Source organism: Cinclus cinclus, chromosome 2 (assembly GCF_963662255.1).
Source record: "Cinclus cinclus chromosome 2, bCinCin1.1, whole genome shotgun sequence".
Taxonomy (NCBI): domain Eukaryota; kingdom Metazoa; phylum Chordata; class Aves; order Passeriformes; family Cinclidae; genus Cinclus; species Cinclus cinclus.
The window spans coordinates 102181579-102200476 of NC_085047.1; the positions used below are offsets into that span (position 1 = coordinate 102181579).

General features: G+C 37.3%; 1 protein-coding gene across 1 annotated transcript in view; it reads left to right on the forward strand.

Moving 5' to 3' along the window:
* CDKL5 (cyclin dependent kinase like 5) overlaps positions 1 to 18898 on the forward strand; it is a 75155-nt gene that overhangs the window by 38142 nt on the left and 18115 nt on the right. Inside the window, exons 7-11 of the mRNA XM_062514966.1 lie at positions 1742 to 1832; positions 6052 to 6241; positions 9336 to 9416; positions 13792 to 13952; positions 16203 to 17229. Of these exons, the coding sequence (XP_062370950.1) occupies positions 1742 to 1832; positions 6052 to 6241; positions 9336 to 9416; positions 13792 to 13952; positions 16203 to 17229 (1550 nt within the window). The remainder of the gene's footprint in view (positions 1 to 1741; positions 1833 to 6051; positions 6242 to 9335; positions 9417 to 13791; positions 13953 to 16202; positions 17230 to 18898) is intronic.

An 18898-nucleotide genomic window follows, 5' to 3' on the forward strand; every position in this document is an offset into this window, starting at 1 on the left:
CTTTCCAGCTTTTCTGCAGCATCACCAGTAATGTTCATTAGACCTTATGGAAACAGATATGAATTCTTATGTTTGGACAGCTTTGAAATATCCATTCCTCATCATACAAATCCTGTCTTTGAGTCTATTACCACTTGAAGTTAGAGATGTCTTGCAAAAAGTAACAGCTGTAACCTATGTCATTAACAAATTTATAATTATTTTATATGATCACTAATAATGATAATAATCTGCATCCAGATTTTTATTTCAGCTTGTAGTAAATTAGTATTCCAAAGGGGTGAGTGGAACTGGGCTTCTTCATGCTAAGCTTTACACTTTCAGAATACTAAAAAAGATTTTTAAAATTTTTTGATTTACAACTTTATGAAACATAGTTGAATAGGAAAAGCAAGCTTGGCAACTTCTGCAAAGGAACTCAGATATAAAGAAAAACATCTATTGCATTTAAGTAGCACTTATTGTTTCAGTAAATAAAGTTATGCCTTATTCTTCTCCAACCCTTTGGAATTTTTTTACTATTTCTTCATTGTTCATGCAAAAATGGAAAGTCTTACAGTGATTTCACTGTTGGGAATTTTGAACTGTGTTTTAATGCCACACCCCAATAAGAAAGCATTTTGGAAATGCTGTTTCTGCATTTCAGTCCCAAAGGTTTGTCTCAGTTTGAGCTTTACTGAGGATCTGACACATGCAGAGTTTTGCTGCTGAGATCTGTCTGTCCTGTCTCACCTGATTGTTAATTATTTATTTGAAAACAGTAAGACTTGATAATTTTTGAAAATAGTGCCAACATCTCTCCTAGAGTATTTCTACATGAAAAATCCATTAACATTGTGTTGTGGTGCTTGGCTGACTTTTAGTGAATAGGGAGAATGAAAATAAAAGTTAAAATTTTTCCTACAAATGGATTTTGCAGTATATGAACTTGTCTCTCAGCTAGTGGTCATAATTGTTATGCCTTAGGACTGTAGGGAGGTTTTGGTACAATTGCAAGCAAGTATATATTTTAAAATTTTTAGTTTTATTCTTAACAAAATGATGCAGATAATGAAGTTAATTTGGACATGATTTCTGATCCTAATTCATGAATAACCTTGTTGGGAATGTGATGCTAAAGCAGTTGGGAAGCCAAAATGTGGAGCGAGCCAAGGGCAGCCACAAACAGTTTTGTTGATTTTCCTGGACTTTTGCATTTTATAGTTTTGAGGAGATGACAATTTTCCTTGCCAAGCCCAGGAGGGAGTGTCCTTACACGAGAATAATACCTAATTTTTTGACCAGTTTGTAAAACAAAGACTGTAGGAGTCAGAATCAATGACCACAGGAGTCTAGTACATGTGCATGTGTAATGTTTCTAAAGTTATGAATCTTCTGCAAACAGCACCTTAGTGAAATTTAGTGTAATATTTCAGTAGGTGACATGGCATACTGACAGTTAACTTTTATCAGTCTGGTTTGATTACATAATAGTACACGGAGTAATAGCAAAACCCCACTGATGTGTAAGGATAGTACACAAGTAAGGGCATCAATAAAGCAGACATGCTTGACTTACACTGTTGTATCAATAAAAGCTTTCATTTCAGTGGACAAGCAGTTGTTGGAGACATTGTGCAGCAGGGGTTGTAAACAATTTGCTTCTATATTAATAGACCTGACCTGTTACTGTCAAAATTAGTGATGATGCACATACTGTTTTTAAAATGGGGTATAATCTTTCACACTGTTTCTCTGACAGGCTTTGCTCGTAATCTCTCTGAAGGAAGCAATGCCAACTATACAGAGTACGTGGCTACCAGGTGGTACCGCTCACCTGAACTCTTGCTTGGGTAAGTGCAGTTTGAGAACTGCATAATAAATCTTTACTGATTCTATATGGGTTTTCAGCACCTTTTGTCAGCTTTGCCTTTGGACAACTATGTTTGATTTACAGGCAAGATTTCAAGAGGCTTCCAGATATTCATTAATTTTTGTTCATTTCCAGTAAGTGAGTATGAATCGTTGACATATTGACCTGTCTTGAGCTGAGCGGTGTTTAACTAATTAAAATATTAGTTTGAATTATAACAGATGTACTTCCAGCTTCTGCACCCCCATTCCTAGTTCTTTCAGAAGAGGTTTCCATGGTAGTCCTCTAGCCTGGAATGTTCCATCAGCCCTCTTTTGACATCACATAGCAATTGCAGTACAGCTTTCACAATGTAACATTCCTAATTATCTTCATCCTTTGAGTCAGAACTATATTAGGAAGAAATTTTTTGCTCAGAGGTGGTGAGGCTCTGGAGCACGTTGCCCAAAGAATCTGTGGGTGGCCTATCCCTGACAGTGTCAAGACCAGCTTGGATGGGGCTCTGAGCATCCTGATCTAGTGGAAGGTGTCCCTGCCCATGTGAGAAGAATTGGAACGAGATGATCTTCAAAGATCCCTTCCAACCCAAAACTTTCTATGATTCTGTGATTTGATTTTCATTTGTAGTTACCCTTTGCCAGCACTGTTAAAGTCACTCAAAAGGATGATGCTAGTTTTTTACTAGTTAGGAAGAATTTATTGAAGGAGGCTGTATAAATCATTTTAATAAAGCGCTGAGAGGTTAGCATTGCATTGGCTGCAAAAGCATTAGTTACGTGAGTAGCCTCAGCCAGAAAATTTTGGTTTACTCCTTTATTCATCTGTGAAACAAGCATTTTACTACCTCATAAGGTAAGAGAGATTTTGAGATACATAGGACCCAAAAGGGCAAAGGAAGAGGGGAAAAAAGGTGAGGATGTATGATAAGTGAACTTCCCAATACAGTCAAGTTAAACAGAGCATTAATCTAAACTGCATAAATACTCTAATTGAATATAATTCCAATATATAGTGCATGTGTATTTATATATACATACTCTTTAAAAAATGAACTATTGGCCACAGGATGAATCAAAACATTTCTGTTCACTCCTAAGAGTCTTTAAGCATCACATTAAGTGCTCCTGGGAAACAAGTCTTGGTTGGAACCTTTGATTAACACTGAACTAGATTTTTTTTTTAACAAGTTAATAATTAAGTAATAATTATTTTGTCAATAAAGTCATCCCAGTATTCCCAGAGCTGTGCTAATCTTAATCAGATTTGTTAGCAGTTGTTTTCTTATATGCATAATTCTATCTTAAAGTTGCCATTTAAAAACTCAAAGCTCAATTGTTCATGTTTTGGAGAAAACAGTGAAGCTTACAGTGAAGTATGTATGTGCATATACAAGTATTAAAAAAAGACTTGGAAAAATAGCATCAATTGTGACCTTTTCCTGTCTGTAGTAGTAATGAGGATTTAGGATGAAAGACATGAGAAACTTGACAGACATAGTATTAGTCTGACCTGCAGTTTTTGAAACTGTTTTGTTGGCAGAGGAAATTTAACAGGAATTATGACTGTTTGTAGTTGACTAAATCTGTTTGGTTAGCTAGTAGAGAAAGGGAGGGGATTTGTGTATTTAATGTTTCAGTTGTACTGGTGTATGTTTTTAAAGCCAAGTTTTTCTGGCAAAGTGATGCCTGTTTCTTGGCAATGCTGTTCTATTTCCCATGGCATTCATCTTTTCCATCCCCCCTTTCCTTACATTTACTGAATTTTTATAAACATCTAATATTAAAAAGTCTTCACATGTTTATTAAATACATTCAATTTAACAAATATAGTTTTACATTTTCAATTTTTAAAATGTGTCCCAGAGAGGTTTTTGTTTAGTGATAACATTCAAGACTTAAATTTCAGGAGAGGAAAGAAATTGCTCCCTAATTATTCACAGAACATCTAAAATCCACTCACTTTGGAGAGCCTCAGGTAACTACTGTTAGTGGAGTACTCTGTACCCTTTGATGACAAAATATTGCTAAAAGCCAGTAGGTTTTAAAGCATGCTAAATTGCTAGATGAAAACATGTTTTGGAGAATCTAATATGTGCAGGCATAGACTGTAGTGCTTCTGAGGTATGGCCTATCTGTCTTATAGGACTTACTTCATTTGTCCAGCCATGTCACTCTTGCATTTTTTTGTCTGCTGTGATCTGACAAGACTGATTCTGACAGTCAGCAGAAAAGAAGTCTCAAGTTTGCCTTTTCAAACAACAACATTGCAGTTTCTGCTGCCTTAAGAAATGGGTGTTTTCTGATTTGTTTCTGTTTGACTACAGAGTAAATAGTGAAAAGTTCTTAACTGTAGTTCAGCTTCCTTTATTCTTGAGAGCAAGGAAAGGTAATGGTCCGTGCCTCAAAGGCGTTTTAGCCCATCCCTCAGTTGTAACCCTAGCTTGTTCTACAGTACCCCAGTCTACAGCAGCCTTTTCTCCGTTTCACATTTTAGTGGAGAAAACGGTGTATTAAAGGAGTTGTAAGCAAAGATATATTTGGGTTTTTGTCATAATAAAAGGGTATGATTTTTACCTGCACTCTTTTGCCTACGGAGCCTCAGTTAGAAGCACAGAATATTTTAAGAGCAGATCCTTGGCTTTGGAGTCCATTCTTGCTTGTGTTATCTTGTGCAGAGAAAAAAGGCTACTTGTCATTCTGACCTAATGGGTGGGTTGGACTAGCAGCATCATAGAAAGGTCAAACATTGAGTCTCTCAGCAAATCCACTGGGAGCCACTGTGCAGGATTAGTAAGCAAATTATGAGCCCCACTGAGTAGCAGTAGTACTTGAGGAACTGTGACATGGTCTGCTTTGCATTGGGTGATTCCTTATCAGCAGTCTCTTCCAGTGGAGCAAACTTTTGATTTTGGGATGGTCATTGTGAAAGGACTACAGTGTCTCATGGCACATTCTCTAAGGCAAGTGGTTCTTGAAGTTTTGGTGCCCTACTTCAGCTTTCCCAGCTACCATAGAGTCCTGCAGCAGTCAGCCCAGTGAGCCTGTGGTTTCACTTGAGCTAATGTCCAGCTAAAAATGTTTTATCACCTTCACCAAGCCAATTCACCATAAGGGTTTACTGTTCCTCTGGCCAAGTATCCTCCCCACAACTAAAGTAAATAATCATGAGTAATCAATAGGGAAGAGTCAAATATTTTTATTTTTTTTTTTAGTTTGGGGATGTTCTTTCTCTAAACATCATTAATCAGCAGCATAAGGAAGGAGAGAAGGAGACACATTTAGGATAGGATTTGTCACCTGCTACTCTTGGTGCTGTCCCATTCCAGAAAAAGGCAAGCCAGCTGTAACTCAAATCTCTTGAAACAGAGTTTTAGTTACTGGATTACAAGTTTGAGAAAGAAGAGACTCAGTGAAATATGTTTTCAGCTCAGTCTTTGTTCCTGTCTTTATTATTTTTATATGCCTTTTTTTTACGAGAACAGAATTCTCTGATCATTCTGTTCAAAATTTAAACAGAGGAAAGACATTGCTGTAGTAATACGGGTGTTTACAATTTTTTTTTTCTTTGCAAATTCAACAAGCAAGAAGTTGGATGTATAAAAAAGAGTTGTCCCCAAACCCCAACCTGTGGCTTTGCTCCCAACCAGGAATTCATTTATGATGCTTTCATTGCTTCCTTACTCATTTTTTTTCCTAAGGAATAGTTTTAAGGAGCACCCTGTTTTCTTGCTAATTAAAATTTTTGTGTATAAGTGCTGAAATAAAGATTTCTTAAAATTTCTGTTCTCCCATTGGCCAGACTCAATATGTCCATCCACCTATTAAGCACAAGAAATGCAGTGCAGGTACAGAGTGCAGGCATGAGCTCTTGAGAGGAGGGAAGGTAGTGGTAGTTTAACTGTGAGTGGAGAATGCTTTGCAGTCAAAAAGATTATTCTTGTATGTAAGATTTTTCAAAAAGAGCAAGATCCCTTGGGGCACTTGAAAATTCCTCTCCTGCCTTTTCAAGCGGTAATAGATACATCAGGAAATCTAGGCCAGAAACAGAGAGCTTGGTTTTTGAGGTAGTTTGCTTAATAAGAAAGTTTATTTTTCTGCGTTGCGAGGAAGTGTGCCACGGGAAATATGGCCAATAAATTGAAGCAGCTCAGTAAGAAGGCAGTGGCAGTGGGTGACAAACATTTTATTTTGGCTTCCCAGAGCCCCTTATGGCAAGGCTGTGGATATGTGGTCTGTAGGCTGTATCCTGGGGGAGCTGAGCGACGGGCAGCCCTTGTTCCCTGGCGAGAGTGAGATTGACCAGCTCTTCACCATTCAGAAGGTGCTAGGCCCTCTGCCAGCTGAGCAGATGAAGCTCTTCTACAGCAACCCACGCTTCCATGGCTTGCGGGTAAGAGAAAGCTTTTGTTCTTTTTTCTTATTTTTCTTATTTACTTGCGTAAAGTGCTGCAAAGGTTCTTTTCCTTTACGTTGTGCATTATCCACTGCCTATGTTTCTATGTAAGTATTGGATATATATATATAGATTACAAGGCATTCGTAAGTCAAAGTACAATTCTGATAGCACCAGAAGTGAGCATTATAAATACTTTTTTTTTTTTTGTTAAAAGTTGTTTAAAAGTATTCTTTCATTTCTTTGTTATTTTTGAAATGTAATTTACCTCTTGTACCTAATCTGACATTACCCTGCCACGTTTGCACTGTAAAGTTCGGTGGCAAATCTCTGTAAGGCCAGGTTGTGTAAAATTCAGGATGTCTTCAAGCTGGTTTGTTGGGAAAATCTGAGCTATAGATGCTCAGATCATGGCAGAAGAGTTTTCTGCCTTTGGACTTACATTCCTGGGGAGTTTATGTAAATCTCATGAGTAAAAAAGCTCTTCCTACTGACAACAGTGTTCTTTTCAAGGGTTTGCCAGTATAATTTAATGACAGAGACTCACTGGTGTGAAGATCTACGCAGGCTGGGATATGCAATATGACAAAACACCAGAATTAGTAAATAAGTCATAGCTCTGTTACTTTAAACAATACCTGGTCAGTGATTGTACTCATGTCTCCTTGTAATTCAGTTTTGGTTGTCCTTTATTGATGAATGTTGCTTAGAAAGGTGAGTTTATGATCTTGATAATACTCTGAAGTCATTAGTGTAAATCATATAAAGAGACATATGAAGATTTTGGGAGACTGGATGTGGGCTAAAGACTGAAGATTTGAGTTTTACTCTGAGAAAGAGAAAATGTGAGAATGTGAAGGGGAAGGAGTGAGGACCTAGTACTGTTAAAATATGTTCAAAGATGCCATAAATTTGGTTTAGCTCATAAGAAAATAGAAGAGTTGGCTCAAGGTGTTAAGGTAATTATTTTAGGTGTAAGGATAACAAATTTTCAAGAGTTTTTGTTGAAGTTTGTAGACCCTTCAGTAGTGGAGGGTTTTAAAAAACTTATTAGACAAGCATTTCTTGCAAGGTCCTCTTTGTATTTCACCCTGTTTGGAGCAGTGGATTGGATGGGATTTTTGTATGAGAAATTTGTAACCTGTTATCAGGAAAGCAATACTTTAAAAATTGTAAGCAAAGTAAATTACTGCCTCTTCAACACTATTTTACAGCTTTTCTGGTTGCACAGTGGAATCTTGTTTGGATAAATGCTCTGTGATGTCTTAAGATGAAGATGGAGTATCTTTGTTTTGTAGCTTGAAAATACAGCAATTCAAGAAGACAGCACAGACCTAATGTGATTAGCACAAGGTTCAGAGTTGTGGGTCTCTGTTCTCATCCCAGATCAGTGGGTTCTTTCCTGGCCTCAGATGTGTTCCTGCCTTCTTAGCCCTTCCTGTAAAGTCAGGATACTGCTGATGTGGACAGGGCCATATGGCTCCTCAGAGAGAGTATTTTTTAGAACTGAAGTCTGAATAATGGCTTAAATATCAAAAATACTACAAAAATTATTTGTTTGAAGAATGATATTCTTTAGTTAATTCATGGGAAGAAATTATCCTGTGCTATAAGACAACCTTAAAAGTCGATTTTTACTGAATTTAGCATTGCACTTAATAGTAAAATATTTTCTGTTGCAGAGCAGATAGTAGGTATGCTGTGATCAAGCCAATTATTACTTACAGCCTGGATTTGCTGATGGATATTCTGAAGATAGAAACTAGTTCATGATGTGGAATTTTTTGTCCATATTCTTAGACTTTGTGAATTTCTACATTACGTTACATACAATACATTAGTATTCAGTAAGTGAATACTACCATATTGTAAAACAGGATTTAAAAAAGTCTCTTCAAACACTCCAACATATCCAACTGCACATTTGTGAACTTGGTCTTTTCTTCCTGCTCATATCCTCCATATATATATATATGTATGTATATAACACAGTTTTCTTCACTTCTAAGATTTAGGGAGTATTTAGTGATCTCTCCTCAATTCTTTTGAGGAGGAAAATATCCTGGGTATGTTGAAGACATAAAGAAGTGAAATAATATGGGGATCAGAAATTACCAGTAAGCTCATGACTTTACAGAAAATGTGAGTGGCAACGCAGGGGTATAAATATTTGTTCTACCAATTAGTTACATGAAGAATCTGAACAATTACAGTGGAAAGCCACTGGTGCTTTGGACAGTTTTAGCACATTTGCACATCTAGCACACTAGATATGAAAGCTCCTTTATGATTGTCTCTCTACAGGAAGACATGAACATTTTACAATTTGGTTTATGTCAAAATTGGAGGAAGCATGAAAGCCTTGGTTAACAGACTTGGACTTTAAAAAATTCTCAGTTATTAGCAAACCACTTGAAAATAAAACAAAGTCAAAAGAAAAATACAGAGACTGTTTAGGAATAAAAGCATTCAAACTAAAGTTCTTCCATTTTTCTTCAAAGTTCACATAATGTAATTTATGAAAAGTAATACTGGTACAAGGAAGGGATGCCCCCAACATCCCAGTGTGCACTGCTTCTCATGGTGCTGCCAGCAGAATGACCACAGCAGTAACCATGAAACTTAAACCTTTGAGCTTTTGCATTTTTTCACTAAAAACACTTTGGAATTGTTTGTTAATGTTTTGCGTTTAATTAGTACTGTATTTGCACTCTCAAATTTTCTCTGAGCTATTTTTAACCATTTTTTTAAAATAAATGTTACTTATGTTAGTTCTGAATCTATTTTAAACCTCCTCTCAATCATAATACCCCCCAAAAAATTTCAGTTGATTATTTCTCACTTGAGAAATTTGGTTTCTTGGCTGCCCTAATAAGAATACTTTCTTTGTTTGATTAGATGCTTACCACACATGAAGTGTTATTTGTTTAACTGTAATATTTCATAGTTTTCATAAACCACTAACTTTTTCAGTGCTTGTGATTCCTATTAATTGTGTGCCTTGATTCACTAGTTTCTCTTTTTTGAAACATTGTATTCATGTATTACCTTGTTTATGTGATCAGGGTATTTACAGTGTATTTTTTTACAGTTTCCAGCAGTCAACCATCCACAGTCTTTAGAGAGAAGATACTTGGGAATTTTAAGCGGTGTATTGCTTGACCTTATGAAGGTAGGAAAATGTGTTTTATTTTCTGTCTGAAATATGTAGGAAAATATATAAGTGACTTTAAACTTTTTTTTCTTAATATAATTTGTCTTAGAAAGACTTGGGAACTCCCTTTTGAGGTATTTTGATTCCACCATTGTTTGAAATAAGGCTTGGTATTTCCTTGGAATCAGGAAAATATCCCTTGCAAATGCCAGAAGAGTCTGCTCAATTTTAACTGATTTGATAAAGAATATGTAGCCCAGAAAAACATCATCACCATCCTTTGCAGGGCTGTGCATTCACACTGGCATCCATGCAGAGACACTGACTGCTGGAGTGTGAGCTCTCAACCCATCATATTTAGATACAACCACAGAGTATTGGGCTAACCTGAGTTGTTTTTCATTTGTTGTTGGGTTAGAGTGAGGATGTGGACAGCTGTCAGTTGACACATGGGAGTTTTGGTTTTTTTGTCCAAACTCTTAATCTGCTTGCTGTCACCTCTCCACAGTGTGTATGTTAGGTTGCTCTTCAGTCCTGTTTTGGAACAAGTCAGCTAGTTGGCCAATCTAGGTATGCTCCTGAGAGTTCTTATGAGGAATCAGGAGAAGCTCAAAGCTCATTCCCCACAAAAACATTGTGCTATGCATTTGTGCCATGCTCCTTGGTATGGAACATGCATTGTTGTCCTTACTACTGTACTATAAAAACATTCCCATGGTAAGCTGCAGTACAACCCTCACATCATTTCATTCCCAGTAAGCTGAAGAAAGAAGTCATAGTATCCAACATTAGGTTTAGAATCACAGAACCACCTAAGAACTAAAGGCAGTATGGGACACATACGAAGAGTGGATATGGCTGATCAGCTGTGAATGAATTGTATGATCCCAAACCCCTCTGCACCAGTTGTCTTGAAAAGCAAAGATGCTTTGGGATATACTTGGGTGTTTACTTGCTTTTAGTAGTAATGTTGTAGCCAGCAGAAATCCACCAAATTTGCTGTGCTCTTCTTCAACACAAGCAGTTCAAATCCCTTTGATCTCCTTGCCTTATGAAGAGAGTCAGCATGGCTTTTATCTTGGTTTCAAGGAATCTGTAACATGATATACTCCAGTGCATATAATTACTTGTTTTGGTATTTTACTTTCTCCTCTGTTTTCTAATCCACATAGACTTTTTTTCATAGATGTAACTCAAGATCTGGTAGCATATACTGCAGAATGGAAATTTCAAGATCAGTCTTAAGACCATTGTTACATGTACTGGGGGGTTATTTTAATTTTATCCTAGATTTTATGTTATATCTCAGTGTCTTTTGATATGATTTAAAAGTTGCAAAGTTGTGAAAGGAAGCACTTGAGTTTTAGGGAAACGCAGGTTTCCAAATAATTTCATTCTTTACATCTTTTTTGTCAATGTTTCTGACTACAAGGTGAGAAAGGTCAGGAATTCTGTAGAGGGGATATTTTGTTTTTGACCTCCATTTCTTAGTTCAGGCATTGGAACTTCGTTATGCAATGGGCAGAAGCCTACAAGGAGAGAACAGAAAAGACTTGTGGTTAAGTTGCGTGTTGCCAATGCTGCACATACTTTGTTGCGTGCCTGTCTTCTGCTGACAGTGGACAGTCTGACACATGTCCACACTTGTGCTCCTCATTATCTGCATTCCCAGGGATCTCAGGTTGGATTACTACATTACTAAATAACCCACACTTCAATTTATGCCAGCTGAAGTAGGGAGTTATTAATATGTATCTATTTAGAGAGCATTTCTGGATTAATGAAGAGGCACCAGTTTGACTTTGTTGCTTTGTTGTTGCTCCAGTCCTCCACTCTCCTTCACAAGTCCTGCTGGTTTGCAAGCATTGGGAACTGTTTTAGCATGTTATGACTTGGGAACAAAAGACATTGAGACTCTCTTTTTATTATAATTTGTAATTCAATCGTCTCTGCCATTCAGCACCAGACATGCATTTCCTCTGAGCTTCTGTTTGCTAAAGAGAATTCTTGTACAACCCTTTCTTTTTACTCTTGGTTTTCTTACTTGCCTTAGCTGGACTTTGGCCTTCTGAAGTGACCTAACCTTTGTGCTAATACACTGCTTTTATATTCCACCTTTTTATCCTGTCCTTCACTCTGGTTCTCACACACTCCTGTTTTGCACTTTTTTTTTCATTAGGAAACTCCCTGTTTAGCCAACCTGAATCTGTGAAAAAAAGTTTAGTCTTCTGTACAGTAAGATGCTTTGTTCCTGAACTCTCAATACATTTTCTGTAAAAATCAATGGTTGTCCTGAACACCTTTCCTCTTATGGCAGTTTTTCAGGAGATTCTGCCCAGTAATTCCTTCTAGAAAATGGAATTTACTCTCCTGAAGTCCTGGGTCTTATCTCATCTCATCTCATCTCATCTCATCTCATCTCTGATGTTTATCTTTCCACCTCTTCTTTCAGTCCTAGCTGTAATCATCTCATGGTTGCTACATCTCAGCTCAGATTTCTCACCATACCTTACTGTTGTTGAGCAGCAGCTCAAGTAAACTAAAACCTCTTGGCTAATATGCCTCTCCAGCAGCTGCACTAGGAAATTTCCACTAACAGAGTCTAGAAATCTGGAACATGTACACAGACTGGATGTCAGGACAGCTGAAGTCTCCTGGGAGGATGAGGATCTGGGGCCAAGAGACATTTCTTTGTTGTTGTAGAGTTTTCCTCTTCATCACCTCCATGCTTTTCAATGCACTGTTGGTAACAAACTCCCACCATAACATACCAAATGTTGCTTTCTTTTCTAATCCTAATCTGGAGGCTGTCAGTGGATAAACCTTTTGTTCCATGCTGATGTCGGATATGATCTAGGAAGTCAATTATATGGAGGGTTACTCTTCTCCCTCTCCATCCCCTTCCTTCTGAGACCAGTTGTACCCATCAGTGACCATGCCTCAGCCATGAGCCCTGTCCCACTACTTCTCTGTGATTCCAGGCAGATTCCCAGCATTGTGATAACCTATGGACTTCCAGTTCTTCTTGCTTGTCATCCAGCCTGTGTAAGGTAGTGTACAGGCACTTTGTGAGAGGCCTCTGGACATCCTCTCTTATGAGGGGGAATGTAGGAGTACATGTGGCCTTCCCATGTTTGTTTTGAGCCACTCTAGTGATGAGCACCAGAAAAAAACAGGGGCAATAAATTGTCAATCATTCAGTACAGTTTGTCACTTGAGAAAGAAAGATACTGCACACTGTATGACTAAACTGCATAGGAGTTTGGTTTGCCACTTACTTTGTTTCCTGAGCATTTTCCATTTTGAAGTGCAGGGATCCTGTGAAGGGAAAACTAGTTGTAGTAAGAGGCTGAATATGGTGTTAATGTAGTGTGTGTGTGTGTGTGTGTGTGTGCATAGACACACATAAATTTCTTCTCTCTTAAACGTATACAACCCTTAAGAAATAGCTGGGTTTTTTTACTTAATGGCCATTAAAACTTTTAATCTTACTAATAGTCATGCATCTTTGAATATTCCAGTGTAAGCTTTATATTGCTCTTTTCCTGCAAGAAACCTTTCAAACTTCCCAAAATACCCAAGCTCCTGTTTTCAGTTTTGTGATTAAATATTTTCTACATGTCAGGAGGTGTCTTTGTTTAGAATCACAACTAATCTAACAGAATTATAAGGCAAGTGTTATTCTGAATGCATTGTTAACAGTTTAGAAAATTCTTTGAAAATATGGGTGGACTTTAACCTTATAATATATATGGTGAACTATAACCGTATAAGCTAAAACCAGAACTCTTACCTTTGTGTATTTTTAAAAATACTAACTATGAAATAATGTTTGGTTTTGCATAAAAATGTTCCCATATAGTTTTGTGTGTTTGTAAAGCCTGTTTCATTGTAGCATTTTATTACTGGTAAATTTAATATTTTTGATTCAAAACAATGTTGTAAGTTGTATTCTGAAAAAAATGTTTAAAATACATATATTTAAAACATGCATAGATATATGTTTATAACATATTTTAGAAGTTTTAGATATCTTTCATTTTAAACATACTATTGTATATGTGTACGTAACATTATATACATATAACACATATATATGTGTTTATTTTGTATCATATGTAGTTTAATGCACCATGACATTATTCTAGCAGTGACATCTAATCTCAGAAACTCTGGAGATTAAAAATTATCCCAGTAATGTTCTTTTTGTTTGTTTGTTTGTTTGCTTGTTTTTTTGTTTGTCTTTTTCTTGGTGGTTTTTGGGTTTTTTTTGTTTGTTGTTTTTGGTTTTGTTTCTCTTTTGGGTTTTTTTTGTTTTTCTGTGGGGTTGGTTTTTTTTTGCTAATGTAAATACAAATACTAACATTTAAAATCTGGGATTTGTTTTTCAAAGAACTTACTGAAGTTAGATCCAGCAGATAGATATTTGACAGAGCAATGTTTGAACCACCCTTCATTTCAAACCCAAAGACTCTTGGATCGCTGTGGAAGTTCACCTTCACGGTCAGCTAAGAGAAAACCTTACCATGCAGACAGCAACACTTTATCTAACAGGTAAATGTAGTCTTGTCACTGTTATCATTGACATTTGTTCTGCCACTGAGTGAGTTGTTGTGCTCACATGCAACATCACCCACAAGAAAAGCGGTTCTTTGACAGCTTAGGCACACTGAGACACGTTGCATGCTGTTCTGTGTTGCCTCACTGAACAAAGGAAGCAGACATAGTATTTGCAGCTACACAGGCTGAAATTTTTGCTAACTTTCAGCATCAGGCTGAATGCATCTTAAAAAAAACAAGACAATGCTGAACACTTCTTCACATGACGAAGAAAAATAATTGGCTGATCCACCTTAAAAAAATGTTAAGCGTTTTCTTGAACAATAGGAATTTTGTGGCTTGGAAGATGCCCAAGGTTCCAAAGGAATGCTCTTTTCTTTGGAATGCTACCATTGCTGTATATGTCCAAGATTTTTATATTTAAAAGCTTAAAAGTTCATACAGATTTGTAGCAGCTAAATGTCCTGAAAATTATGTGCATTGATCACATTCCCAATTGAAGATGAACAGAATTTTATCTGCAGTTGAAGTTGTGGATCAGGTCTAGTCTGTTTGACCTCAAACTCAAAGCAGACTATGCTTGCTCAGTGATTCCCTTGCTGGACCCACATAGCTTGAGAGAAACCACTTAATTTTAATACCTCAGTGAACCAGGTTTACTGGTGGATGAAATACTTCAGTAGAAAAAGCTTCACGTTATTGCTATGATAAATGCATTCATAAAGGTTGCCCTATGAAGTATGCAGAATATTTTAGTATTCTATATGTAGGCTTTTAATCCTGGCCATGTTTTTCTTTTGCTTATCCTGTGAGATTAAAAAAATTGCTCCTCTATTTTAAGACTTGGGATGATGACATTCACAATCTATACTTTTTTGAAGACAGACACCAAAAAGTTCTATCTGCCTTTACAGATGCTTGGAGTAGAAGTTTTACTATTAGACATGTGGCATCAGAAAGAAAAACCTGCCTCCACTGGACACTTGTCCAAAAGGCTTGCCTAATAAATATACTATGTTATTCACAACTCTAAGTTTTAAAAAATGTATACTTTCTGTTAACTGAAAAAATACTTTTAACTGGCATTAAAATTGCTAAAGTTTTAGAAACTGTAATAAAGTAGATTGTGAGATCACTGGACATGGCTAATACAAATACCCTAGGTATAAAAATGGCTAGCATTATCCAATTATAATTAACAAAAAGATCAACAAAGGTAAAGTGAGCTCTCACTTCAACCCTCAGTAATATATCTGAGTTGCATCATAGATTTGTTACAGAAATAAGTTAATAGTTCACAGCCTGCCTAGGTCCATCAAGGCAAACAAGCACAGCTCAGCACTGCTCAGTCTTGACTAGTTTGCAGTGACAGCCTAAGTCCAGAAGCAAAACTGGTTTAATGCCAGATAGCCTGAGATAATAAATCCTGCTCCGAAAAAATCAGGCTCAGGGTTTGCAGAACCAACTCGTATCTCAGTCCTGGAATCCCAAAATGAGAAGAGCTAGGAAGTAGAGTAGAGGCTAATACAACCAAGTAGCTCTGCATCAAGTCAGTCTGTTTGCAGAGCCTTTCAGGTGCAGCTTTGGAATGAGTTAATGTACCAGGCCTGGGAAAGTGCCAAGTTCCACAAAAACTGTCTTCCTGTGGTAGACCTGATTTTGGGTTTGGTCTTACAGGGCTTGCTCAGGCTCACTCCATCTGAACAATAACCTCTTTTCCCCTTCTTTCCTCTCCCCTCCTCCTCCAAACCAGGAATACACTGGGTAGCCTGGAGCATTGATTGTATCAGGGATTTTTGACAGTGCTGACATGTTTGATTGTTCTATTTTCCTTTGATATGCCAGGTGTATTTAAGATTTTTTCAACTGATACGCAGCTAATTTTCATAATGTAATGCTTCACTTAGTGATGTGCTTACATAGTACACACATGCATGCATAAATGTGCAAATATATGTTGGAATTTCTATTATTAGATTTGATATCTTCAGGGGTTTTGTCAGCAAAATCATTAACCAAAGCAGAGTTTGCCATCAGATTATAACCAGTAACAACAATGTACGACCGCTTGCAAATCTGTTATTTTAGTGAAGCTTCTGGTGCCTCAGTTGGCAATATTTGATCTTACTGCAGTTAAATTTTGTGGTTTTAAATGGCAATTGAAATGGGTGTACTTTTTTGAAGTCATTAATACATGAATAAGTAATCTGGTATATTAATGCTTCTTTATGCATTTTAATATAGAAATCAAGCCAGCAAAAGTTCTGCTTTGCAGTCACACCACAGATCAAACAGCAAGGATATGCAGACACTAGGGGCTGGTGGGCCAAGAGAAGAAGGGCTTCCAGCAAATGAAAGCTTTTTAAATGGGAACCTCCCTGGACCTGCACCTAGTCCAATGCATGCAAAAAAACCAAGCAACACGCCTGGATCTGGCAACAAGGATATAGCCAATAATAACATGCCACATCTCCTCAGCCCAAAGGAACCAAAGGGAAAAACGGAGTTTGATTTTAATGTGGACACCAAAAGCTCTGATGGTTCAGGCACAAAGTACCTGAAGTCTAACACCAGATCTCAGCAGAACCGACACTCCTTTATGGAAACTTCTCAAAGCAAAACCGGGACGCTGCAGCCCGGCGACAAGCACAGTCGCCACAGCTACATCGATACCATCCCACAGTCCTCCAAGAGTCCCTCCTATCGGACAAAGTCCAAGAGCCATGGGGTTCTGACAGACTCTAAATCCGTGGGCAACCTTTCTGAGGCCAGGGCCCAAGCTGCAGAACCGAACACCAGTAGGTATTTTCCATCCAGCTGTATGGACTTGAACTCCCCTACCAGTCCAAGTGCTCCCCGGCACAGTGATAACAGAACTATGCTCAGTCCATCCGCGAGGAACAACCGCAGCGAGGGTACCCTGGACGCCCGAAGACCACCAACAAGACACTCCAAAACAATGGAGGAGTTAAAACTGCCAGACCACATGGACGGAAGCCATTCCCACTCTCTGTCTGCTCCACATGAATCTTTTTCCTATGGTCTAGGTTATACCAGTCCTTTTTCTTCACAGCAGCGCCCTCATAGACACTCTATGTATGTGAGCCGGGACAGAGTGAGGTCAAAGGGCTCAGAGGGTGGCTTAAGCGTAGGGCAAGGGATGGCAGCCAGAGCAAACAGCCTGCAACTGTTATCTCCACAGGTGCAGCATAAGTCACTCACAAGGTCTGTTGGCTCATCACGAGAAGACTGTACGGAAGATTCTAATAGGGTTAGTCCAAAATATTGCCTCTTATTTAAGGTTTACTTTCCTCTTTTTAACTCACGTGGGGGCAGTGGCCTGCTTTCTGTCTTCCATTTGTTTCTTTGCAGTTATTCATTTATTTGTCTATTTGTAAGGCATGGGGATGTTGTTGGGGGCTTGTTTTTAGAAGGGCTGAATATTTCAAGGTACTTTTAAAAAATTGGCTATGAATACCATTATCTTAAAGTAGTGAAATGTGAGAACAGAAAAATTGTCTCTGAAGTTAGAATTTCACTTGTTGTTTATAGTCCTTGGTTACGTGGTCTGATGTCATTTTTGCTGTATCATTTTGCTTAATTATCTTTCTCTTTTGTGTTTTTATTTAGCTTTTCCTATATGTATTTCTGTTATGAATTCTAATGTTAATTTTTGAAGCCAGTGTTTCATTTAGGTGTAGCAGGACATTATTGCTGAAATACCCTAATTTACTAGAGAAATATCAAAGCTTGCAATATTTCTTGAGATTGGTATGATAAGTAAATGGGGTAGTCTAGAGATTGCATGTTGTAGTGGCCACTGGTAAATTGACACCTCACAATGGTTACTGTCAGGGGATACCTGAACATTAATTAAAGAGTAGAGGACGGGCTGCATCTGGTGTTGATTTACATTTGTTGCACAACACTTCTGAATTATCTCGTGTTTTACACATCAGATATGTACAGATGACTGTATTTGTCCTCAGAGCTCTAAACTTCTCTATTAACTAAATGGTGCAGAGACAAATACGAAAATAAATGTTTATTTCTCTATGCCTACACGTGTGATAAACTGACTTCTAAGGAGAGAACATCTAGTTCAGATTTGTTGACAAATTGAAGAAAGTCAAAAGCTGAAAATAATATTTAAGATCCAAAGATTATGGTTTACTCGGAGAAACTAAAACACTCTGCCTACTAAGTAGTTCATCTCAGAAATATGTGTAGCTGACTTAATAGGAGTCTACAAGTACCATAAGAAGAAGAATTTCAGGTAGTGGTTGTGTCCTCAGTCCAGTAGAGAAAAAAAAGACATATTTCTTTATTCGTAGCACATCTCCTGCACTCATGATTATGTGTAGTTAAACATGAGAAAATATCACAATAGAAGTGCAAGGGAATAATGATTTTTAAAAAGCTACCTAGAAGGGATTACAGCAGCTCCATTTCAAAACCATTTTTTTTCTGTGTACTTATTTTATGTTTGTCTCATTTCACTCAAATTAAATGTTACTTCTTCTTCGGGATATTATTTGGAAGGGCAGTAATATCAGCATTTCAGTTTTTGATAATAAAAGGTCACACTACCTTGTATTCTTCAGTTCATTTTCTGCCTTATGCAGCAGATAGTAATTTGAAGTAATTTTATTTCCTACTATTTAGAGGCCAGTTGTTTTTATTGGATCATTCTTTGTCCTTGAAAATTGGTTGACGGTTTTTTATTTTAACTAGAAAAATCGATGGGTATTGCAATGCTTATGTTTTTGTTCATTTTCATTTGCTTTGGAATGTCTGTTCATTCAAGATAAAGAACTTGCCTTTATCTTTATTATGGTCAGTATTTTTAAAACTTCAGCCTTCACTTAGTGCTTTTAAATCTGTATTTTAGCCATTAGAAGTGTGAAAGGAAGATGACTTTTCTGAAATGGATGCTAAGT